The sequence below is a fragment of the Tympanuchus pallidicinctus genome, unplaced genomic scaffold (assembly GCF_026119805.1).
Source record: "Tympanuchus pallidicinctus isolate F22 unplaced genomic scaffold, pur_lepc_1.0 scaffold17, whole genome shotgun sequence".
NCBI classification, from domain to species: domain Eukaryota; kingdom Metazoa; phylum Chordata; class Aves; order Galliformes; family Phasianidae; genus Tympanuchus; species Tympanuchus pallidicinctus.
The window spans coordinates 15,037,733-15,062,846 of record NW_026294690.1 but is presented as its reverse complement, the minus strand read 5'-3'; the positions used below and the strand labels follow the sequence as shown (position 1 = coordinate 15,062,846).

Here is a 25,114-nt window from a genome sequence, read left to right as displayed (position 1 = left end):
TTGTTGCCTTCTCTGAGTGAAACTTTTACTCCTTGTAAGCACAGTAACCTAAAAAAGCACAGGGAGCCACATGTTTCAGGCAGGAATGTCTACCAAGTAGAAGTAATGCACCCACCTGAATGCCATACACATGCAGCTGCTGTGTCACCATCCAAAATATAGTGCAGTCAGCACCACTGAAATGTCTTTAATAAAGAGAGATTCCCTCACTTGGAATATTGCCCACACAATTTTGCTTCCCATGGTGCTTGTAGACAGCGTTTTGTTTGTGTCCCACAAAAACCCATGGAGATCATAGTGAGAACTGTATAATTTCTCTCATCTCCTTGGGCTGCAGAAAGATCTAATTGGCTGTACTATTTTTTTATTCTTAATTCCAGCATCTTCTGCAAACACTTCTGGGAACTGGCGGAACCCACTTGCACTGGGACTTTCAGATTATGATACGATATCTCATTCCTCTTTTGCCAGCTGTTATGGAAACGCTTATGGCAACCTTCCTTTGCAGAGCAGGTGAGTAAAAGGTTGAGATTTTCTGCCCCTCTTGCACTTTATAGGCTACTAAAACATCTGAAGCAAGCAGCTCAGTTTCGGAGGGCTGGGATAAGGAGTGGTTATAAAATTGCCTTTTAAGAGGGTACCTTCTCCTTGTTGGCATAGATCAGCCTAACTGTTCCAGCAGCCTTGAGGGAAGGGGGATCAGGCGTGGGGAAGGATGAGGTTCCCAGCTGATGCAGCCAAAGGCTCGCGCTCCCAGCTGTGCAGCAGTGGAGCTGAGCACAGCACCCTTCTCACTTCCCTTCATCCGCACACCTGAGTGCTGCTGCTGCAAGGCAACACCGCCGTCGCTCAGCCCATTAATAAACCAAGCACCTCTTGCTTGGCAGAGCTCAGCCACCGACCTCGGCACGACTTGCTGCTGCTTGCAGCCTCCCTGGGTGCAGGGGCTTTCCCGAGGACTGCAAGGAGCCCAGGATCCCACTGGGGCGTTGCAGAAATGCATGCAGTACTCTTGCTTCTCCTGCTTTGTGGTTTTGCTCTGCCCCGGTGCTTGAACGCCAGCCGTCACCGGGGAGAACAGCAGCTGCCTGTCCCAGAAGTGGCACAGATGCTGCCATGTCTCAGTGCCCCCATGCTAAGCACAGCCAGCTGTAGTGTAAGTACTGCGCATGTGTGTGCCCTGCACAGGGGGTTGTGGTTTGTGCTTGTGCCAGGCTGCCTCGCAGGAAAGGTGCTCCTTGTTTGTCTGTTTAGGAAGAAGCTAAAGCGTAAGGAAAGATGCAGAGGCTTTTGCTGGGTCCTTGCTGCTAAGCTGAATGCCTTGTTGTTTTTATTGCAGTGATTTAAGAGCTCTGTAACAGTAGTGTTTAAGAGTGCTGTTGGTACTAATTACTTAACTTTCTATAATTGAGCTTTGAAATCTGTGTATTTTGGCAGCTTTTTGAGTGTTTTTTTTTTCTGTAAATTTTTCACATTCTCAATCATTTGACCAATCATTAAACCATGGGGATTTTTGTATTTCAATGTGATTATGGCAATCAATATGTTCCATACTCCTGACAACTTTGAGCAGCAGCAATTCTGTTGCACACAGCTAGCACGAAGCCCGGGGTTTGCATTTGGATCCAAATGTTGCCAGGGTGCACTCACAGCATCCACAGCTCCTTCCAGCTTATGGGGCTATCATGTGCTCGTTGCCCATTGCACCAAGGCAGTGGGTGTTTGGGGCTCTGGGGAAGGTGGGAGCTCCTGCTTATCCCTGGTGTTCTCTCTCTTACAGAGTGTACCCAGAGCCAAGCCAACTGGGCGGTAATGAGGAGAACCAGCTGGAGGAAGACTTGCACAACAGTGAGCAGAGGTTGTTCTGGCATGAGGACTCCAAGCCTGGGACACTCGTGTAGACCACCCACAGCCCTGCATTCGTACCCTTGCGTGCCTTGCACAAAATGCTGTTACTCCGAAGGAGATCTCGGGTGCACCTTCCAGACCGATGTTGCCAGGAATGATGAAACTCAGCATTCAGAGGGATTGTAGCAAAATGACAAAGTCTTACCAAGAACGGCGTTTCTTTCTGAATCCACATCGCCTGCGAGAGCAAAGGGCAAGCCACAACTGAATCTATGACAAGATGCAGCACTTGGTTGGAGTATTTAGGTTCAGCGAGCACTTTTGTGGAAAGGTTGGAAGGTGGTGAAAGCAAACCTCAGAAAAAATAAATGTGAAAAGGAAACATGGAGAAAGCAGGAATTCTAGGAGCACAATTCTGATGTCCAGAAGAAGAACAAATGGGAATTTCTTCCGCCGTGGCTTGTGAGAACCTGGAAGGACTTTCATAAGCTGATGAAGGATTGATTCTGTGTGTGTGAATGAGGCAAAGGGCGATTTGATCAGTATTGGAACATTACTTGAAGAAAGGCTGGATTTTTTTGTTGTTGTTACAGAGGTTTGAATGAATTTATCTGTTTTTGGGGTGTTGTTAAGAGTGATTGTTAGCACCGCAAAGGAGTTGTGGGAAGAAAAGAATGAGCTGTCAGAAAATGTCACCTAAAACTCCAGGTTGTGGGTTTGGGAAGCAGAGGAGTCTGCTCCTCCCCGTGATGAAGTGTCACAAACAACCTCACTGTGTGGGGGCAGGCAGACCCCATCATTGCTGGGTGGCAGCTCCGCATTGCTCTGCCGTAGCAAATCAAGGATGGAAATGGGGAGCTCTGCCTGGCACAGGAGCAACGTGACGTAATGGCCAGTATTGTAGGGTGGATGCCAACACAGCCAGCCCAGTGGGTGCCTTACAACGAGGGGCATTAGCATTGCACTGCCTGCTGTGCTGCGGAGTCACCAAGTGACAGAACAGCATCTTTACAAAACCCCGTGTCTAGGAAAGAGTGTGACTGCAGTCTTGGTCTGAGAGAGGGATAAACCTACCTCATATCATCCACCTGTAGGAACAAGTTAGCATGGGTTCACTTGCGTGATTGATGACTCATCTGCATACTGTAACATCTCTCTCGTGTCTCAGCTGTGTGTGCTTCAGGATCCCATACGATGGTGCTCTTCTTTCTTTTATACAAAGGATTAGTAACTCCCTGTTCATATTGTGAATAGAAAGGTTTCTGATACACTTTTTTGACGTTTTTTACCAATATTCCAGAGCATGTAATATATACAGAAAGACACACTTGTTAAGCTGGTACTTAGTGGTTTGTATTAGAGTTGCAATTGGGAATTAAACGAACAGAAAAAAAAAAAAGACAACCAACAAAATAAATAACTTATTTCCTTGGTTTTACATATTTGTATAGCCTTCTAGAAATACGAAAGCTCTTTTTTGCTTATTCTTTTACTACTTACGGACTTTTAGACCTATTATTTTGTATAGGTCAATAAACTGCAAAGTGTGCTACCAAAACCACCTCGGCATTTCTCCTGTTTCTCTTTGAGGTGTCTCTATTTGAGTGCTTGGGAGAGTGCAGTATGTGGTATATCCGGGTTTAGGAGTATAAGAGTGAGTCAGCCTGGTCTGATACCCCATGTTATCCTATCGTTGCATTTCTCCTGGTAGTTCTGGAGCCTTTTCTGTTGGCAAACTTGGCTCACTGAGGGCGTGCTTGCAGCAGGCAGCTGCATGGCTTGGGATCCATTGCCCAGTGCAGAACAAATGCTGGCAGTTCATCAGCACTTGTAAAGGGCTTTCATTTAAAAAAAAAAAAAAAAAAAAAAAAAAAAAAAAAGGACAGGATCTACTCCCCATTTCAAATATTGTTTACATTCCTTTATTTCAATGCTGCAGCCATTACATTTTGTGTGGGCTTTTCTCTTCCTGTGCCCTTCCCTTTCCCCTTTGCTTACCCTGACGTGCCCATGTTGGCACGGGGCTGGCACCCAGCTGCTGCCGTTGTTTGGCTGAGATCGGGGTGGTTTGGGGTGACTTAGGATGGGTGTGTTGAGAACATGGGAATTGCAGGTGGCTTCAAGTGGAGCCCATCCACCGTCTACAAAGCACAAAGCCTTCAGGGCTGGATTTCAGAAACTGAACCCCTCGTGAGGGACAAGCCAGAGGGCACAGGGCTTTCTGGCCGGCAGGCAGCCAGGTTTTGCTGCCGGCCCCCCTTTGGGCTATTAGACTTCCCAGCCTGCTGAGCTCTGTCGTGCTGCTTAGGTGCACGGCTGTTGTGGCACCAGGTCCGCATAGCACATCTGAAAAGGTAAGGATGATTGGTTATAACTGTTGTCGTATTTATTCAAATGCGCAATTCAAATGACCCGGGCTTTGCTCGCCCTGCTGCCTCAGCTGCTGAAACTTTTCCGCAGGGTGAGCAGGGACACCTAGCGACCAACCGGTGCCACTGAGGAGAGGAGCCTTCCCACCCCGGAGGTCCTTAGGAATTGGTGTTTGCTGCCATCCGAAGCAAAGCCAGGACGCGAACAGAGTGACGCACCGAGGTGAAACGCTGGCGGACACCGTGGTGGTCTCGGGCTCTTTCTGTGCTGGGGGGGGGGGACGGGGACACTCCATTTCCTAAGGGATGTCCTTATCTTGCTGCAAACAGCAATTTCCTGGAGTGGCTTTCAGATTGTTTTGGGCACTCTTTGGAGCTATTTGAGGTAAGAACAATGGGGAAAAAAAGAGTCTTGTTTTATTCTGTAAGCATACAAAGGCATAAACAATTCCATGTGCTCCTTCCCGGTGCGTAGGGCAGAGGCTCTTATCTGGATGCAGCCCAACTTGTCCCATTTTGCAGTTTTCATTGGAAACAGTTTAACATTCGCTTCAGTGTAAGTGGGGTAAGTGCAGATATGGATGCTGTCTGTTTCACCAAGTTGTGGGATGATGGGCTTCATCCTGGCACAGTAAATGCAGTCAGATTGTGGAAGGGACTGTGCCTAGCTTCCATCTGCATTTTCCAGCACAAGCCCAGCTGAGCTTCCCAAAACCACTCTCCATATCTCCAAGCTTTACTGTGACACCAGTGGATGCAGGTGGTGACATCCTGGTGCACTGCTCCAGCCAGATCTTCACTTCTCAGCTGTTGGATATGGATTTGGGACCACATGGGTCATGTCCCAGGGCAGGATTTGTCATTGGAAGCCATTATCTCCAAGCCCTAAAGCTGAAAGTAAAGTTGATGTGACATTCCCTGCTTAGAAGAAGGGATGGTGTAAGCAGTGGTTGGTGCTGGTAGCACAGGGGGACATGGAGACAGTAGGGTCCTTGTCAGAGTGATGAAACCTTAGCCAAGGAGAAGTTCCTTGTCCTTCACCCAGCTTCATTATCGTGTCACCATAAATCCTTTAGCAAGCCCTTGACTTCTGAGTGATGTTCACCCTCTCCCAGGGCTCAGCAGCATGCTGAGTCTCAATTTCTAGCTCATGGTTGAGGTGCCATCAACGAGCTGCAGGCAGAGAAGGGTTTGCAGCCAGCAGGGGCTCAGCTGGAGTAACTCAAGAAGCAGCCTTCCACCTGTTCCTGACCAGAGGTTAGGGCAGGACATGTGCAGAACCCATCACGTAGCCCCAGCAGCACTTCCCCTGGGCACGTTTTGGTGGCAGAGTGATACAGAGCACGACGCCGCGATAGGTTTGTTTGCCATGAAATGCAGATACACCCCTGTGTTTGAAGCAAAGGGTGACATTGCTACCCAGAAGGACTTCAGATTCTGATAACTGATCTGCTGGCTCATTGATTCTTTTCGTTGCCTGGTTTGTGTTGAATTTAGCAGTTCAGCTTGTAGAGGAGGTCACTCATTTGGAAGGTTATGATGATGGTGTTACTCTTGCAAGAGCTCTTTGTGCTTTGTTATCACAGTTTTGATCAGACAGCACTGACTGGTTGGAGGTAGTTCATACATTTGGCAAAGAAGGCAGAAGATATTGTAAAACTTAATTTTATCTGCTTATTGTACGGTGGGGCTTTTGTTGCTCTTGAGGCTCTGCCACACAAAGGTGGAGAGGATGTGAGATGTGATAGCACTGCCAGTGGTGCAGAGCACATCACCTGCTTGGGACCGACAGCTGGCATGGACCTCTGCTTGCTGTCCATGGGGTTTGGGCAGGTTATTGTTAAAGAGTTTCAAATGGCTGAAATGGTTCAGGAAGCAGCAACTGATGGTTTCATCATCCCCAGCTGGTGTTGGACGTGATGGCACTTCCTTGAATGTCACTGTGGGGTGCTGGGGCCCTGCTTGGCACTGAAATTTGCCCTTTTTATTTCCTGTTATGGTCCAGCTTCGCCTGCACCCCTCTTTCCCTCTGCTCACAATCTCATTTTTGTTTCCCTGCAATAAGGATCATGGACGATGGCACTGGTGCTGTCTTATGGCACAATGAGGACTTGGTTCAGCTGCTCTCAGCCTTATCTGAAAATGGAAAATGCAAAATAAATGCATAATAAATCCTTCTGGTTATGTCTTGGGACAGATTGTGGCAACCAAGCCTCTCCATATCAGGTCCCTGTCCCTCTGCTTTGCCCCAGAGCTCCACTTCACAGCTCCCCCTCAAGCACCTGGGGCACATGCCTCAAAAGCCAGACATCACTGCTGTATTTAAGCAGCAAACTCAATGTGATCATGTAGCTGTAACCACTTGGAGGTGTGCAGGGTGTTTTTTTTCTCCCTGGTGACTTTCCCACAGGGTTTCTCTCCACGATTGCTCTTGTTACTCAGCGGTTGTTATTGTTCAGGTCCCCATCATCTGACCCGTTATAATCCCCATATTGCATTACAGGGATTGCTGCACATTCTTGGTATGTGCCTCTGTTGGTCAATTTTAGACTGCCCCATCGAGCTTATGAGTTTCTTAAAAGCAATGCATGGTTATGTTACACAGGCACATTCTCTGACTGTTTTCCACTTAATGCCTTGGCACTGGGAAATGGCATGCATCAGTAGCAAAGGGAAATAAATATGTGGGTTTTATTAGCAAAAAAATGACAGCCAGCATTATAGACATTCCTCTCAAGTATTTGGCATCAGTGTGCGTGCCTTAAATACAGAATAAATTTGAGGCACTTGAAGCATGGCTTGATGGCCTGCTTAGTGTCATGACATAGGAGTCAACTCCTCTCAATAGTTAAAAACTTGTCAACCCTTTTGCTTTCGAGACAGATAGGCTGGAAGCCTCGAAGAATATGCATAAAAAAGAAGAGCCGTTTATGTAGAGTCATCCTGCACTGGAGTCTAAGTTTCATGAAGAATCCATCCACATGTAACTGCTTGTTTTAGGAACAGTAAGCAAGAACTACAAATTGTTCATTAAAAGTGCAGTCTTCTTTTTTTTTCTTTCCTATCAGCACAGTAAGAATTCATTCCTTTTATTTAACACCTCTTACATCCCTACAGCTCGTGCAGTAGCTCATTAGTGCTGGGAATCCTGAGCGAGTGTCAAATTGGCCTGAAATGATGAGTGCCACTGTTGGAAGTGGCTTTCCTCTTTCATTCACTGTGATGGCATTAGGGAGGATTATGGACGGCTCTCATGGAAACGTCTGCAAAACGTTATTGGGAAGAGGAGTTGGGTATTGCCTTGGAAAGAACTTCTAGATTTGGCCTTCAGAACAGTTTCAGCCTGAAGGGTGTCTTCTGTTGCCTTAACGTGCTGTTTCCAGTACACCAAAACACTAAGCAATGTGTTAGAAAAGGAAGTGGATCCCGTACTCAATGTAATTTATGGAGGAGACCTAAAGTAGGCAAAATGTGATACCCACTTTGGAAATCTGTGGGATTAGCACCCGTGCCACTGGGAGAGGTGTCACTGGGCAGCCTTTGCCCTGTGCCCGATGGAGAAAGCACTGCTCCCAGAGGTGTAGTGTTTCCTAGCAGCAGTATTGACAAATGATATATTTCTACTTAGAAGAAAGCTTGCTTTTTAAATCCCTATCAGTGTTCTCAGTATCCCCGTTTTCCATCTCGAGAGGCCTTCATGGGCTGACCCTACTTAACTCAGCAGATCTGGCAAGACCAGGGCCCAAGATGGGCCTGGCTGCAGACAGTGGAAATACAAGAAGGTGGCCAGGAGCTTTATTTACAGTCAAGAAATTAGCAAGCGATTTGTAACCACTGAATAGACAGCTTCTGTGACCCAAACAGCATCGTTTGGGTGAGTAACATACCGGCTACTGGAGCGCATTGATTTATTTGATAACATCAGGAAACCATTTATGGACTCTATTATGGATAGCACTTGCTGGAGGTTAGAGCTGCAGAGCAGATAGATTGATGTGTGGGTCTGCTGTTGTGCTTGCTACTGCATAATATAAAATAAGGATGGCCCCTGAAATACCGAAGGGGCAAACAGAAGCGTTATGTACTTGGCGTGGTTTATTTTTATTTTTACATTTGCCATTTATTTGATTCTTAAATGTTTGAATTCTTTGCAGTGGTGTACCAACCTGTGCTTTATGGCTTTTTAATTGGACACCATGGTTCTTGTTACAGAACTCAGCAGCACGAGGCCCCATCTTGCAGACGTGGTTTTTCTGATGGCAGATTCCAGTAGAACATAACTGGGAGTGGGCTCCAACCCACTGGGACTCGGTTTCACAACTTCTCACCTGTGGCTTCTTTCCTATGAAAGATGCTTTCACAGCCATAAGCTGAGAACTTGACTTGATGGCCCCTGAAATGGCGGTTCAAAGTAGGAAAAGGATGAACCTGAGTTGTGTTTTTCAGCCACTGTCTGGTGACAGTATGAGTAACATCCATGACAGAGAGGCCAGTGGGGATGTCTGTAGTGGGGCATTGATCGCTCTTGGGCAGGATGTGATGTGCTGGGGAACACTCACTATTAGGAGAGGGGATGGACCCGGCCCCAGCTGGATGTGATGTGTTTTGTGTTGACCACTGGCTGCCTCTCCCCATCTCAGGGGCTTTGTCTAATTGGGATCTAGCACTTGGGAGAGCTTGTAGGTCATGTAGCAGGTGACCTTGCATCAGTTTCCCTGCAGTATTCAGGTTTTAGGACCTCATTAAAAGTGGTGAAATCCCTCTGCTGTCCTCAGTCCTGTTTTTGAGACATCTGAGTTGTAATGGATACAGACACCTCATGAAATTATAAAGAAAAATGATTTCAACACGGATCTCCCCCAGACACCTTGCAGGCAGCATCAACTGCACCCGTGGACTGGGGGCAATCCGTGCACAGAAAGTAGCACTAAATTCCCCTAGAAAATGACCATCTCCTCTGGATCTCAATGGGGGACGCACCAGCTGCACTGAAATGTCAGAAGGGTTTGCACAGCTGACACGTTGCTGAAAATGGAGCGTGGCAGCATCTCCATAAATTCTCTTTATCCAGCCAAGTGCAGCTTAATATAGACTTAGAGGTGCTGCCCGTGTGCTGCACTGCGATCGAGAGCTGCCGCCGCTCATGACCAAAACACAAAGTCGTCGGTTTAACCAGATGAGCTACTGCTAGGGGGAAAAAATATCAAATTTATCTTCAGTTTTATTAAGTTACAGGGGAAGGAGGGAACGAGCAAAACATGTCTGAACTCGGCCAAACATCTGACGAAGATGTGTCCCCCGAGGACATAAATGAAGACGAAATCCTGGCCAACCTCTCCCCTGAGGAGCTGAAGGAGCTGCAGAGTGAGATGGAGGTGATGGCCCCTGACCCTGAGCTCCCCACAGGAATGATACAGAGGGATCAGACAGAGAAGCCCCCAACGGGCAGCTTTGACCACCGCTCCCTGGTGGACTACCTGTACTGGCAGAAGGCGTCCCGACGCATGCTTGAGGATGAGAGAGTTCCCGTCACCCTCCTGCCCTCCGAGGTAACCAGCAAAAAAATTCCTGCCTATCTTTTGTGTGTCTGCCATGGGATCTGTTTTGTAGTTGCAATACCTTAATCTATCCCTGCTTCCATTCTTTGTTAGAACGGTGCAGTACAAGCCATGTGTTTAAATGGCTTGAAAGCCTCAGTAATGTCAGGATCCAGCTTGGACTGGTATAAAAGTTTATATTTAGATGTTTTCCTAAATCTTTTTTTGTGGCTTTCAGCAGAAGAATATCTTAATGCTGTTTCAATAAAGCAAACCACTGAGAAACTCTCAGAAAATCAATCTGGAGGATATAAGGCATCGGTTTGGCTTTGCACATTGATTGACATCTTACTGCTTTTCCATGGAGCACTTAGTTTAATGAGTATGTTGAATGTAATCATCAGCAGAATTTAATGTCACGTTGGGGGAAAAATCCTACAGACCGTTTTTCCAATGTGAACGTACAAAAATGAGCAGGCATGCAAACTCCCTGAACCAGTCCCATCCTTTTCGATGCACTCCTTAAGTTTGTTGTACTATCCATATGATTTGAATAGAGGTTAAGGACACACTTGGATATTTGTCAGTGTTTTGTGGCACTTGACAAGGAAATGATAAAAATAACACCAAATCCAGAAGTAGAGTAGGATCAGAGCTCCTTAATCCCCAGAAGGGTTTCAGGACCACCTCAGTGTATCATTAAATCCATCCAGGATTTATTGGTCAATGTTCTTCAAGGGAAAAGATGAGAAATTTGCCTACAGCCACTTTCAGAGCAATTGTCCTTTCATTCCATACCAATGCAGCACACTAGGACTTTCAGACAACGGCATGTTTAAGTGTTATTATTCTATAGTGGACATAGAGGTATGGAAATACCACCATTCCATTGTTTCAGCAAAAGGTTAATGTTATTTTGCCTGTTTCTGTCTCCTGCAGAGAATGACAGCAGAGGAGATGGGAGATGGTGGTAGCATGAGGGGGCCAGAAGCTGATGGGAAAGGGCGGCACTACAAAAATGAAAGCGTGTCACATGCAGTAACACAGCCTGAGGAGATGAACAGAGATGGAAGCAATGAGGAGAGAGAGGAGGAGGAGGAGGAGGAGGAAGAGGAGGAAGGTGAAGAGGAGGAAGATGAGAGTGAGTCAGAAACAAAGGAAACTTGTGTTAATGAAGACCATCACAGTGATCAAACAAGCAAGCAACCAGGTACAGAGTCAGGGGAAACCACGGAAAAGTCAGATGAAAATGAAAAGAAAATCTCAAAATTGAACATCCCCAAAAAGTTAGCATTAGATACCAGCTTCATGAAGCTCAGTGCTAGGCCATCAGGAAATCAAACCAACTTAGAAGAGAGCTTGGAGAAAGTCCGAAAAAACAATCCAGAGATGAAGGAGCTCAACCTGAACAACATAGAGAACATCCCCAAAGAAATGCTGATAGACTTTGTCAATGCGATGAAGAAGAATAAGAACATAAAAACGTTCAGCTTGGCCAATGTGGGAGCTGATGACAGCGTTGCATTTGCGCTGGCCAATATGCTGCGTGAGAACAGGAGCATCACCACGCTCAACATCGACTCCAACTTCATCTCTGGGAAGGGCGTTGTGGCCATCATGAGGTGCCTGCAGTACAACGAGATTCTGACGGAGTTCCGTTTCCACAACCAGAGGAGCATGCTGGGCCACCAGGCCGAGATGGAGATCGCCAGGCTGCTGAAGGCCAACAACACCCTGCTGAAAATGGGCTACCACTTTGAGCTGCCGGGGCCCAGGATGGTGGTGACCAACCTGCTGAGCAGGAACCTGGATAAGCAGAGGCAGAAGAGGCAGGAGGGGCAAAGGCAGCAGCAAATGAAAGAGCAGAGAGAGCTGATCGCCATGTTGGAGAACGGACTGGGCTTGCCACCTGGGATGTGGGAGATGCTGGGGGGGCCGATGCCCCAGTCCAGACCGCAGGAAGCTCCCCCAGCACCCAAACCACCCATCCTCACCTCAGCACCTCAGGGGCGGGGGAAGGAAAGCACACGACCCACAGCTCCTGAGCAGCCGCGTGGGGCTGAGCCCAGCTTCAGGGTGATCAAGCTGAAGAAGATCCAACGCAAACCCGCCGTGCCCAAGTATGTGGAGCCCACTGAGAAAACCAACCTCAAGGATGTGATCAAGACCCTGAAGCCCATCCCCAGGAGAAGGCCCCCTCCTCTCGTCGAGATAACACCACGAGATCAGCTGCTGAATGACATTCGTCAGAGCAACGTCGCGTACCTCAAACCGGTGAGTGTTCAGCAGTGGAGGGGATCGTGCTCTAGAGCTGCTATTTTCATAGAACATTGAGGTTGGGAAAGACCTCTAAGATCACCAAGTCCAACCCCTACCCACCCCCACCGTGCCCGCTGATCACGTCCCTCAGTGCCAGATCTCCATGGTTCTTGAACAACTCCAGGTGACCCACCCCCCCTCTCTGTGCCACTGCATCACTGCTCTTTCTGAGAAGAGATTTTTGCTAATATAAATCTGAACTTCCCTTGGTCCATCTTAAAGCCATTACCTCTCATCCTAGGCTTTACCCATCAGCATAATGGTGGGACTTCCAAGCACATCCCAAGCTGTGTGCAGTTATCCCATGGCATCCACTGAGGGGATGCCCTAGCATCACCAGAGCCCCACTGCCTTCTTTGGCTTTCATTTTGCACCATCATAGGGCAAAAGTAATTAGTGAAATCCCAATGACAGGTGTGGGATTTTAACCTCTTGTTCCATAGTAATAAAGGTAAATAAAAGGAAATGCAGCTGGGGGCAAACAAACTCAGAGGAACTGAATGGTGATGTGCTGGTAATAATATGTTAATTATTATAATATGCAAATGCTCTTATAAGATCAGGAATACAACAGGTTTTTTCCACAGAATTCATTTAATCTGTCCTTAGGTCCCCATTAAAAAAACATGCTGTAGTCCTGTTATTATTATTACTTTCTATAGCAGTGATGGTGCAAAGACTCCCCTAAAATCTATTTTCCATGGGTCTGAGCCTGCACCTTATGTTGCTTATCTTGGTTGCTTACATACAATTTTAGAGCTGCATAGAAGCATCTCGGGTAAAATTGGTCCTGTGCTCTACTGATTTTCTAAAAAAAAAAATGTACAAATTACGGATTTGGGTTTTGTTGCTCATTCTTATTCTGCTTTACTAAGTTGCTAAGGTGCTGGAAGGAGAATCAGGGGCCAAATTCACCCAAGGCACCTGGAGGTGTCTGTGCTGGTGCATGCAGAGCCTGGTGACCTGATGATGGGAACCACTGTCCCAGGAAGCTTCTGATACTCATTTTTTTTTGCTTCCCTGTAACATTACTTTGCACTGTACCTTTATTCGAGGAAAATTGAAAGCAGTTCAAAATGTGTGTAGCTAGTGATGTTGATGCCTCTGTTTGTGTTGCTAAGGTCTGAGGAAGATGACAGAAAATCTTTTGCAAATAGAAATAGTCAGTAGTATTTTGTAATTAATATGTTGCTCAATATTGACCCTTTTGTACAGTGGGGGACACTTTGCTTTCACTTGTCTGCACAGAAGTAACTATTCCCTCAGTAATTTCAGGCAGTGCCTTGTCCTGAAATATCAGAAGGGATCAGCCCTGCAGTGACCTTGAACCCTGTGGCTTTCTACTGGCACAGCCCTGATCCACACCCTCCTCCCACCCAAAATCCCAGGCAGATCTTGATAGCCACAGGCTGTGGGATTTGTTGCTGTTTGCTCTCCCAGAGCTGCTGGCTGAGCTTGGGAGCCATGTCCGGATGCTTGGGTGACCTGGAAAGATGAAACAAAGGACACTTGTGCTGATTTTTGTTGATACACCTAGTATCAGGCCAAACGGCTTGGATTTAGGGCATTAGGGTTTTATTCTTATCTGCTCATGTGATTTTGGTAACTGCTTTTCTGCCTTGATATCCTCAGCTCTGCTATGTTTTACTGCCTGAGCCAACCTGGGTGTCCTTGCTCTGGGGGGGAGGCTCATTGCTTGCAAAGTGGTCTACTGGGCATTAAGCATCACAGACTGCAAGTGGGGAACAGCAGACAGACCCAAACTTCTGGTTGAACTCCTTGATGCTCCTTGCCATTATGTTTCTGGTCCTTTCACAGTTTCTGAAGGTTTGTATGTTTATGTTGAACTAAACTGCTTTGAGAAATTGCCTTTCCTTACAGTGTTTCTTTGTCCTTGTCCAGGTGCCGTTACCAAAGCAGTTGGAGTGAGAGACCCAAAGAAAACAACTCGGAGCAAAGACTGTTCAAGTTTTGCTTACAGTTGTTTCAGCAGAAGTTTTCTGCAGAACCCAGGTGGTGTATATGACTCTTTGGGAACAAAGCTTGCAATATGCACTTCTCTCAGTGTGATGAAAAAGGTTGGCACGGGAAAAATCAGCACTAAGAATTTCCATCAGGTATCAAAATCCCAGTGCCATCTGTCTGCCAAATGGATTCAAGGCTCCAGTTTGTTGTGGGAGGATTTCCTCAGAGACATCAATAACCTTAAGTCTTTCTAGTTTGTCAGTAAACTATTTTGCTTCCATGTTGTCCTTCTGCTGTCCAATTCTGCAGGAACACGCTGTGCTTTAGCTTATCTTGCTTTTCACACACATGCTCCTTGATTATTCTCTTGTCCATAAGAAAAGCATTTGGTTTCTATGTAAACAGCTTTATTTTTTAGGCTAAGGAAATGAATGAAATAAAAGCTCTCTCCATAAGAAATGTGCAGCACGTCCATGGCTTGCAAGAAGCTTGCAGAACAGAATGCACTCTGGTGCATCCATATTTCAAGCCAGTGTATTTCCTTACAGTCCAGTTGGTCTCATACCTGATCAGCATGTAAAAGATGATGCCGTGCTGTTTAGAGAGCTGTAATCTTAATTCCATGTAATTCACCCCTGGATTGGGCTCCACACCACCCCCATCTCAGGACGCACCAAACCACCGCTGCCAACCTCCCTCATGCTGCTCTCAAGCATCTGGAGGATGAGCCTTACCCCTCTCTCTGTGACTTGAAAAGCTTATTTTTACTTTAATATTGTTGTGACATTTTTTTCTCCTCCCCTTTTTTTAATCACATCAGATGGTTTTGCTGCAAGACTTTTCTGCAGCAACTACAAGCCACTTTCCTGTGGATTGCTGCCACGAGATCAGCTTTTTCTTTTGTTTTCTTTTTTTTTCCCGAGTTGCTGGAAGCTACAAAGCTTATTCCTGTAAAATCACCTTTGATCCACTCCTCTCCTCCCAGCCAAGCCTTCCCCTTTGCTAACATTCACCTCCTCTGCCTTCCTGTGGCTGATCCACTCACTCAGTACGCCCACTTTGCAGCTTGTGGCAGGCCTTCCTGCAGGTCAGTCTCTCCTTGCTGCCTACAACTGTTTGCAATGGTTCTCTGGCAGCTAAATCCTAGAGCTGCCCAGGGCATGGCTCCCAGTAACCTTAGAAGCAGGCAGAAATCCCTCCAGGTAATTAAAAGAAATGTAAAATCACAGTTAAGCAGTTATATAAGAGACAGTAAAAACGTGAACAAATGCTTATATATTGCACTTCTGCAGACAGGCTTTTGCAAGGATGCAAGAGAGAGGCTGCACCATTCCTGCAGCTCACAAGCAGCTCTGTCACGACTCAGCAGCATGAATAGAGACAGCAATCAAAACCAGAATTCATCACAAGCACTGTCTCATGGCGTGGTAGGGTGACCACAGCTGTCCCACCGCCACCCCGCTGAGCTCACCAGCTGTGAAGACATCCACAAGCTGAGGTTAGAGTCACATTTCCCAACCTGAAAGAAATACACTCAGTAGTCACCATTAGAGTTTATTTTTCTTCATGACTGTGCAGTCTTTTAAAATTCTACAGTAATGATGAAGTCATAGGCTACTACTTTTAAGTGTGGAAACAGTTTTCAGAAACAAAGACCATGCGCTACATGTGAGGAACAGGCCATTGACTCTCCAGCTGGAAATATTTTCAATAAATACTGATCACTTTAACACTTAAATGGAATGACGTGTTCAGGTTTCTACACAGCTCACTATGAAAACAGCATGGTAAGTTACATAAAAGCTTCAACCGTAAAGATGTTTGCTTTGTTGTTATATGAATCACTTTGTTAGAAAAAGAGAAATGCAAGAATATTTCAATGGAGTGTCACCTGGACAACGTTTTTTCCCCATTATATTTCAGAAGCTGCTATTAGCAAGACAATTCCATCAGAGCTGGTAATTAAGTTAAAATACATATAAAAGAATCCCACACATCACTGTCAGGAGTTGTTACAGGCAAGTGTCTGTATGAATTTGGAACGGGTATTCAATAACTGTATCTTGACTTTTATTGCTTTTACTCATAAACCTGGAACCCAGTTTATTCTTCTGAAGACTGTCAGCACTAAAGTCAGTGAAGTGCGAGTTTTACTTCTATGTTTGCATTCTGCTTGAGAAAAAAACCCAAACAAAGCACACATGAAAACACACATACACCTTCATCTACAAAAAGCTGACACAGAATAAAGCAGAACAAGGTAAGTCCTAAAGTAACAGTGTTTAAAAACATCAATAGGGTGGAAACGCAACTCATCTAGCTTATCCAAAAATTTTTTTCCTCCCATGCTTGGGTTTAGTTACACAAGGAAGTTCTGCCTCTCTTGCAGAGAAAAGCAACTTCTAGAGATCAACAGAACGAAGATTTCAGGGAACACAAAGGTATGTTTTATTGGAACATAATTGGAACATATTGAGAGGCACTGTGCCTTATATACTCTCCATGCTTAGATCTATTTAGACTGTTCCCCAGCTACCAAAGGAGGAATGTGAGGTGAGGACAGAACCCATATTGGTTACAGGTATTGCACAGTTTTACCACTTGCCAGTTAAGCTAGCAATGTGGTCTCAATACAAGACCACTGGAGTTAGGGGTGTAGAGGATGCAAGAGATACAAACTTTCAATACATTCCAGCTCACCTTGAACACTGCCAGCATGAAGGTGCTACACATAACAAATTGGCTAAACTGCCATCTTGGAGAACTGAGATGAAAGGAGTGTTACTCTTACTAACAGACAAATTTGTTGCAAGATATTTAAGAGATTGCATTCCATCCGTTTCCATCTCTTCTCCCTTCATCCCCCCAAGAAGAAGAGACAAGTAAATACGTTTAAGTTGGTACTTGTGTAAACACCAGAACATTTAATTATACAACAAAAGAAGTTACTCTTTTAATATTCTTAGAGGAGCCCTGAATTCCTTGGAATACTGTATCCTGCAATTATTAATCTGTACCACACGTGCATTTCTTGTTTTGTACACAAACTGAAAGCAAGCTTGAACAATAGTAAATAGCAATTACACTCTTGCAACAGAAGAGTTAAAAACACCACATTGCAGTTGCTTACTCCTTTACTTTAGATATGTAGTCAGCCAGTTTGTTGATACTTTCCTCCTGCTGTTCTAGAGCATCCAGTATGATACCCATTGGGGTCTTCTTCAAACCTATTTCTTCCTTTTTGTTCTCCAGCTTGTTCTTTATGTTCCGGAGCCTCAGAGAAGCGTGGATAAACATCACTGCACAACAAAAACACATTTATTAATCAGTAACGCCCAATGAATGCATCAGCTGGAAGAAGATCTCTGAATGACTGCTTCAGTAACTGCAAGTATCTATTTAATAATAATAACACTCAAGATGACTTGTGGTGTTTTATGTGCCCTCTTCCCCCAGTCTTGTCTTTGCTTTAGAGAGAGTACAGCCATTAGCTGATTTAGTCTCTCAAGACTTATTTGAGAAAGCTCAGTTCATCCCTCAGAGAATAGCAAAAATACTTACAGAGGAGAGGAAGAGTGATCCCAAACATGAACACCATGACATCTCCCAAGTAGGAGATCAAGAAGTAGCTAGACAGCATGATGACTATCACAAACGTGGTTGGGTACTGCTTCTTCATCCTGCGGAGTATGTCCTTGTTGTGTGACACCCACACGAACCCCAGGAACACCAGGACCACCACAGTACCACCAATGAGCATATTCAGGGGACTCAGAAATCTGGAGAAAAGAGGTGAGAGAAAAAGAAAAAAAAAATAGGGACCAGGAAGTTTGTTTCAGAGCTTTTGTGAATTGTGTCCATGCAGCAAACATCTAGCTTGCTGGTATCTTTGCTGCTAGGTAGGTAAATAGCTATCTAAGTCATTAAGAAGTCAGTTGCTGTTGCAAAAGTCTTTATTGACTTCTGCTTTTTACCCCAAAGCAACTGAACAAGCAACCTTTAGCCATGAATTAGCATATTTAGATAATCTTCTTCTTTATGTTCCCTTCTTGAACATAGCTGAGGATAATGAGAATTTCTGCATCACATTAATAGACACATTTAGCACCAGATTGCCTCCCACCCAGGCTATCAGTGCTTTTGCTTGACATCATGCTCCAAGTCAGCCAATCCCAACAGCTCACAGTTCCAGTGATCGGTTACCCAACAGGCTGATCTTCACATTACCAAAACCAGGATCAGCCTACATGTTCAGGTCAACTAGTTTTTATCGTCTTGTCTGGATTTACAAAGGGCAAAAGGTATGGGAAATGTTGAGTATAGAAAGTTACTTCACTGTTATTGTTTATGCCTTCGATACTTATCAACTTTGGCATATAGTGTTTGTGTCAAAACAAGCACGTGGAAGCAACTTACTGGCAATTTGCTATGGTAAGAAGGCAATGTTTATTATGCCCAGCTACCTAAATTGCTTACAGTTATAGAAAAACTGCAGCAGATCTTAGAAAATAGCATAATACTGATACAAACTATTACACTAATTCCCCTGCCAAACAAACATTAGATTCTGAGGTAACTTTAACTTAGACTGAAGATATATTGTGTGGGTAGGTGACAGGAAAGGAAGGTTTTTCCCCAATTGAAACAACTGTTAGGAGCCTAGACTTTCAGCCCATGATTTCTTCTTTTAAATGTATTTATATTTTGCTGTTCTGTGTAGTGCTTTATCTCTGAATTATCCCCTTTAACAGTTCACACCTGACTAAGGTTATTTTATGGACCTGCAGGAACTTACCACCATTGGCACGACACACAAAAGCCCAGTCCCAAGCAAATGTGTCTGAGAGTCAGATGGAACTGGACACGTGGGGTAAAGGTCTTGCAGGAAGAAGAGCCAGGCCTGGCAAAGGGGCGACTGCTGAGGTTTGTGTTCTATTATTGTTATTGGAGTTACCAAGCAAACCAAGCCACCGAGTGGATCAGCTCTACACTATAAACAGCAAGTCCCTTTTTGGGACCAGGATGAGAACATCACCTGCTCCCAAGTATTTAAGAGGTTGCTTTGTCCTCAGTTTTCACCGATGACTCTGTTTAGCTTGTTTCTGTACTTGTACAAAAGCCAGGCTCAACTATATTTCACTTCTACTGAAATAAGCTGTGTGATATCCTGTGCATTCTGATTTCCTTGCTTGTATTTCCACAGCCCTAATTACACAGCAGCTGAGCGCTCCGAGCAGCTCCCACAGTGACAGCAGCATAACACTATTCCTGTAAAGCAGTAAAGATTTTCTGCCATAGACCTTGCAGTCAGACTTTCTGTTCTGAAGTCATGGGCACAATGACTCACCACTCCACCCCAGTGCTGAGGAGGATGCTATGGTTTGTGGTCTGTGCTTCACATCCGGCACAAGCTAAAGAAATCTCTTTCTGGACTGGCATGTCAACACTGTACCTGCAGTGCCAGAGAGCATTTCCCTAGAGAACAAAGAACCCCCAGAATGATTTGAGAGCCTGGCTCTAGACTCTGTAAGTCATTTGTGCCAACAGGAGACAGGAGAACTGGATAGAAAGAGATTAGAATCCAAACTAGCTCCCCACCTGCTTCTGCTACTCATGCTGAAGAGCCAGCATGGCTATTTGGAAACGGCGATAGGGCAGACTCACTTCTTGCATCTGAGTCACTCCCTGCAGCCAGCCAGATTATATTTAGCTCTGAATTGTCAATCCTAAGTTTCCAGGCTGGAAAAAGTGAACAGTACTTCTCTGGAAAGAAATTGGCTTCATCTGTGTTCCATTGTAGCCAAAGGATGGTGACTCGTGACTGCACCACACTAGTGTCCTGTTTACATACATGCAACTGGACATATGGGATTCTTAAAGCAGAAATCATCTCGGCATCACTGCTAGCCTGGAGTAGAAATGGCCAAACTTACTTGGATTGTTCCTAAAAAGTTACTGAAAAAATAATCCTGGAAGGAACAAAGGGCCTGGCCGAGCTCCATGCTATGTTCTCCAGGCGTTGGGTAAATGCTCTCAAAGCTTTACCTTCCCCATCCTTCCTCTCATTCTCGTTACAGCTTCAGAAACTGCTGGTGAAAAGCAATCCCCCTGTGTTTATAGAGGAAAGACCAAAGACTCTTCTGCTCTATGCTCTTTCTGGTATTACATGGGTTCTGTGTTACTGACTTGCTGTCAGGGATGTGAAGAAAAAAAACATACATTCAAAAGATCCCATTTTCTTGGGGAGAGTTAATTGAATTACATGTTTTCTCAAGTGGGCTGCATTCCAACGCTTACAAGGAAACAGTGAACATAAGTATCAAATGAAGTCATTCAGAGCCACACAAAAACAGATGGGGGTAGCAGTTGCCACTAAAAACTGGTATTCAAATTATCAGCCATGTGTCCACAGGCTTCAATACTGTTGATTACAGTACTGGATAGGGTGTCACATGCCAAGCTCCCCTCTACTGTTTGAATCACCAAAAGAGCCAAACTCACAGTGCTACCTAAAATTCTCCTAAATATTTATATATAGATATCTATTCTCCAGCAGTGGCATTTTTTCAGGAGGTCAGATCTCCATTATGCAGTTTCATTCAGATCTGCTGGCACACTTCTCTCACTAGCACAACAGCTAAAGACTAAAAAGGAAAAAAAAACACAAAACACAGGCACATTTTTTTAGAACACATATCTGGGGGGAAATGAGAGCTGTATAGCAACTCTAGAAGTCCTCTTCTAGTCAAACCATCAGCACTGATATTGGCCACATTTATATACAGATCGAGACACAGCATAAAACATTCATGGTCAGGCAAATAGGCTGGGAGTCTTTCAAAGCAGCTGAGACAAGGTAAGTGGCCAGCCATTAAGCATGTTACAAGATACTTTCTAAAAATAATTCTCTTTAGGACGGATTTGTAAGACTCCCAAATACTTAAAAATGTAATGCATGGAGCTATTAGCATGGCAGTGTTGTGGTAACTTGATTTTGGGCTGCTCAGATATCTAAAGGGAAGAAATACTCTTCGGGAGCTAAGAAAGAAAACTGTTCTCTCTCACTACACTGAAACTAGTCAGTATGGCAGGACTGAGCAACATTTGGTGTGCAAACAACCTTGAGCTCAAAGCCTCCTAACAGGATGCTCTACTTTATTGCTCCCCCAAGCAGACAAGATGCGGCCCTGGTAGGATGCTGCAGCCTCCAAAACAGCAGGAACAAACTGGCAAGGAAAACTGCCGCCTGGATTTAATGCCACTGGTATCTCAGGGCAACAGTAAGTACCTGCAGTTACTCCTCAGCTACTGTAATTGCTGTGATATAGAGTACAAAGAGGGGTGGGAAAAAAAAAGAATAAATAGAAGAAACATTCTGTCTGTCTGCAGGCTCCAGGGACACAAACACCGTGCTGTGTGGACCAAGGCTTTGGGACACTGTATCAGTTGCAAGCTGTACCAGAAGATAGCAGAGGAGCTACTTACTGGTGTGGCAGGAGTACTGGTAACTATGTAGCTACCTCTGACAGCAAAAACAGATTCATTTATTTTAGTTTCCCGGATTCAGCCTCCTAGCAGCAGAGATAACCACTAACTCGGAGAAGTCACAGCTACAGCATAGGGAAAAAGAGCTGGGCAAGACTCATCTTTTGCTCAAGGCAGAAACCTCCAGCAGCACAGGCCCAGAAGTCAGCACACTCTGGAAGCAGCAGGCAGGCGAGAGCAGTTTCCTGCTTCCTTCCTCTTCTGTTTTAATTGAAACAACATTACAGTGGAGAGTAAGTTCTGCTTCTCCACTCCCCATACTTCTGGTTTCAGCTCATCTGAAGTTAGCACGTAAACCTATGAAAGGTATGTTGTCCTCTGATTTGTCACTAACAAACAAAAATTTGTCACTAACAGCCAGGCAACAGACCACAGCAGCCACAGGTTTAGCAAGACTTTTTTACATATTGTTTCTCACTTAGGCTGCTTTCAGAACAGGAGCTGGAGTTCTTTCTGCACTCCAGAAAGAAATTGCTGGACCTTTATGAAGGTTTCTGTATGTTTGTCTTTAAAATGAAGTTTTTATCCACTTCGTGAAGTTATGTAGCATTACATTGCAGCAGTAGGTTTTGGAGCAGTGTGTTGCACACTTCTGAGTATTTCATCAGGCATTACAGAAACTACAAATGAGCATTTTGCTGCTCTGCAATTCTTGTTCTCTTAAGGGAATTAACTACAAGCAAGTCAGCTAAGGCAGTGGTCTGGGGAGGAAAGAAAATAAAGAATTAAAAGAAAAACAAAAGAAAAAGACACCCACACACTTGTTCATTGCAGGGGTTGTACAGATGGCCAGTGGATGTTTAAATGACAAGAGTGCAAAACGAAAGCAACATTGAACTTCAGGCTGTAGAGAAGACACTGTGCCAGAGGATGCAGCACCCTGAAACCCATTACACTTTTTCATAGTATCACTTCTGCACATACTATTTTTTAGCAAATGTGAGGCACCATGAGCCTAAAAGAAGCATCAGTTTAAGCAGTCAGTTTGAGAACTGCAAGACAGTGGAGCCTTATCAGACTAGGAGAAAGTAGACTGCTTACCAGGCAGATTGATTGGTTGGGAGAGAGTTGCAGGCTGTTGGGAGTGCTGTGCAGATATTTCTTAAACTTAGTGCCTCCCACAGTCATAGAATCACTCAGGTTGGAAAGATCACAAAGATCAGTGAGACCAACCACGACCCAACTATAAGAACGCTGCACCCACAGTAAGGTATTCCATACCATACAGAGATGTGGAGATGGTGAAACATTGAAGAGGTCAACTGTGTTGTCCAGGAGGCAGTACGTTATGCCATGGCAATAAGCACTGCTGCCCAGAGATGTCTTGATACCGCAAGTACAGTTTCCATCTCAGGCCAGCATTTACCACAGCTACCTCTCCACTACAGTAGCCAAAATATCCTCTCTGCATTGAATGCCTGTCTGTATAATTAAGATGGCTTAAGAACAGGTAGAGTGGGTCACGGGCAAAGTTTAGTTTTGATCACAGAGACCTCTGCTCTAACGGTTTCAGTAATCCTGCCTGTAGGCCTACACACAGTCCTGGAGTTCCCAAAAAGCCATGATTCATCACTTATCACCCAAGCCCACTAGAGGGTGAAGTGCAAGATTGCATCTTAGTCATCAATGTGAATTTAATTGGGACACCTTTCCTGGCCTTTCTCCCAAAGCTACAATCCAGCCAACAGAAAGATCTTTTATTAAAAATGAATGGATAGCTTTTCTTTATTGAAGTGCTATCCTGTTTCCTTTACAGTTTTCCTCCCATTCTTCTACTTCAATGTTGGAAGAAGCAGGTCTGCCACATATCAAAGGCTCTAAGATGTGCAATAAAACAAATTCACTCCAGGTTCTTCTCATCTGTAAATTTTCAGTGTAGCAGGTTATTGTTTAATGTCAAAATACTGGAATTACATTTCTGGTATTAATCTCAGTCTTGTGTGGCTCTGCTCCCTACCACCACCTCAGCAAAATGGTGGGAAATACATGGAAATGTATCACTATCCTTGATCTGATGTGAAATCAGACAATAAAAGGGGAAAGGAATTTAGGAGTAAAAGCTGCTGCCATTCCAGTTTTCCAGTTGAGGATAACAAAATTATTCACTTTTTTCCCCCCCAGCTTTTTGGGGCAAATGAGCTGTACTCCTGCCTTCCAGGGTTGCTTTAATTTACCTGCTTATTTAGAACTGGCTACGGTATTGCTCTGCTAAATAAAGGTAGATAAAGAGAGAAGATTAGATTCTCTCTAAAGTGAGTAAGAGTCTGGAAGTCTCTTTACTGTCTAATGATCTGCTACTGAGTTGAGTACAGAGTACGGATCTCCACCAAAATTAAGCAGAAAATCTCCCACGGCCAAACCCTTAGCCAAAATGGAGCAAAAAGAAGAGAAAAGCAGGGTTCTCAGCCTTTCCTTTCATAAAGCACGGGATAAAACTCCCCGAACCCAGAGATTCTCCACTGACTCAGATGCTGGGTCAATAGCATCAGCAGCCCTAAAAAGTTACAGATTGCTTCACGAGAAAAAAAAAAAATGGATAGGAGGAAAAATGTAAGCCGCTGCAACATATATGATAAAATAAAATCCTGCCAAAACCAATCTGGCCTAGTGGCCAGGCAATCCTCCAATTTAAGCATTTGCACATTGTTTGCTGAGGAGCGTAGGAAACGTCTTTCAAGTTTCCATTTTAAAAGCTCAATCATCACAGCTTCTACTGCAACTCCTGACAAAGAGCTTCTAGACCTCAAAGCAGTACTTAAAGAAGAGTCGCACAGGCTTTAATTCTAATAATGATTAGGTTATTTCCCAATTCTCCCTAGGGAAGCTACAGCTGACACGAGACATGAAGGTCTCAGTTTCACAAAAATGGATGGGTACTGTGCTTAATTTATATGAAAGGCTTTCAATCTGCGCTAGGTCAGGAATAAGAAAGGCTTGTTCTGTCCCTTTGGCATAGGCTTAAAGCTGTAACAGAGAGCAGAATTTATCTCCTTATTTGTTGGAATTCAGAGTGAAGTTTCTCTCAGCTTGACAGCCAAGCCAGGCAGACGAGGCAGGAAGCAGCGATCGCCTCAGAGCAGCCAGTGACATCCTGCACCCACCGCTGCTTTCTGCCAGGCCAGCTCGGGCAGCCCGTGGGAAACAAAGGGCAGCTCCCAGATTTGCCAACCAGGAATTAAAAAGCACGTCCTAAGAAAGCCAGCCCCCACCCAACACATAGCAAAGGCGGCCGTATGTTTGGGGATATCGATGCCGCGCCGCCCCTCACCCCGCAGCCCCACCGCCTCCAGCTCACTGACCCCACGATGGCGACGACGACGGCGGCCACCATCAGATAGTTGGTCTGGTAGTAGAGCAGGTTGTTGACCACCCGGTTGTTCCATTTCGAGATGTCCTTGAAGTCGGGCCGGGCGAAACGATCGGAACCGGGGAAGAAGTCCTCCCAGGAGCGCAGCGGAGCCACCTGCACCTCCATGGCTGCTGCCCCGCCCAGCCGCCGCGCAGGCCTCGGGCTTCGTGGTACCGCCCCGG

The 25,114-nt window shown here is 45.1% G+C and overlaps 3 protein-coding genes and 1 long non-coding RNA gene across 12 annotated transcripts in view; 3 read left to right on the top strand and 1 right to left on the bottom strand.

The window, feature by feature from the left end:
* Window positions 1–3,265, top strand: part of FRMD4B (FERM domain containing 4B) — a 106,044-nt gene extending 102,779 nt beyond the window's left edge. For 6 of the 8 annotated variants that reach the window (XM_052679256.1, XM_052679255.1, XM_052679252.1 and 3 more), the window contains 3 exons: window positions 381–513; window positions 888–1,156; window positions 1,781–1,903. In XM_052679256.1, the coding sequence (XP_052535216.1) occupies window positions 381–513; window positions 888–1,155 (401 nt within the window). In that variant the 3' untranslated portion in view covers window position 1,156; window positions 1,781–1,903. Of the gene's footprint in view, window positions 1–380; window positions 514–887; window positions 1,157–1,780 lie in introns of all 8 variants that reach the window. The other 2 variants (XM_052679254.1, XM_052679253.1) reach the window with 1 other exon arrangement.
* A 6,056-nt stretch (window positions 3,266–9,321) lies between these two features.
* Window positions 9,322–14,318, top strand: LMOD3 (leiomodin 3). The gene is made up of 3 exons (XM_052678289.1): window positions 9,322–9,766; window positions 10,694–12,028; window positions 13,976–14,318. Exons 1-3 carry the CDS (start codon window positions 9,476–9,478, stop codon window positions 14,000–14,002), a joined length of 1,653 nt encoding a protein of 550 aa, XP_052534249.1. The 5' UTR covers window positions 9,322–9,475; the 3' UTR covers window positions 14,003–14,318.
* A 1,258-nt stretch (window positions 14,319–15,576) lies between these two features.
* ARL6IP5 (ADP ribosylation factor like GTPase 6 interacting protein 5) lies at window positions 15,577–25,099 on the bottom strand. The gene is made up of 3 exons (XM_052678301.1): window positions 24,883–25,099; window positions 17,600–17,817; window positions 15,577–17,337 (listed from the first exon to the last, which is right to left on the bottom strand). The coding sequence occupies exons 1-3, from the start codon at window positions 25,056–25,058 to the stop codon at window positions 17,165–17,167; spliced, it is 567 nt and encodes a 188-aa protein (XP_052534261.1). The 5' UTR covers window positions 25,059–25,099; the 3' UTR covers window positions 15,577–17,164.
* On the top strand, window positions 18,760–24,203 carry LOC128078282 (uncharacterized). Of its 2 annotated transcripts, XR_008205557.1 has the most exons (3): window positions 18,760–18,965; window positions 21,213–21,318; window positions 21,428–24,203. It is a non-coding gene; the product is annotated as an uncharacterized LOC128078282 (long non-coding RNA). The 2 variants fall into 2 exon arrangements; XR_008205556.1 differs by lacking the exon at window positions 21,428–24,203 and having other exon boundaries at window positions 21,213–21,396.
* Window positions 25,100–25,114: the final 15 nt, after the last annotated feature.

Coding starts and splice junctions, on each gene's coding strand:
- ARL6IP5 (XM_052678301.1), bottom strand. CDS start 25,058: ATGGAGGTGCAGGTGGCTCCGCTGCGCTCCTGGGAGGACTTCTTCCCC. Junction 17,818..24,882: donor GTCGTCGTCGCCATCGTGGG/GTCAGTGAGCTG, acceptor TCTTTTCTCCAG/ATTTCTGAGTCCCCTGAATA. Junction 17,338..17,599: donor GATCACTCTTCCTCTCCTCT/GTAAGTATTTTT, acceptor TTTGTTGTGCAG/TGATGTTTATCCACGCTTCT.
- LMOD3 (XM_052678289.1), top strand. CDS start 9,476: ATGTCTGAACTCGGCCAAACATCTGACGAAGATGTGTCCCCCGAGGAC. Junction 9,767..10,693: donor TCACCCTCCTGCCCTCCGAG/GTAACCAGCAAA, acceptor TGTCTCCTGCAG/AGAATGACAGCAGAGGAGAT. Junction 12,029..13,975: donor ACGTCGCGTACCTCAAACCG/GTGAGTGTTCAG, acceptor GTCCTTGTCCAG/GTGCCGTTACCAAAGCAGTT.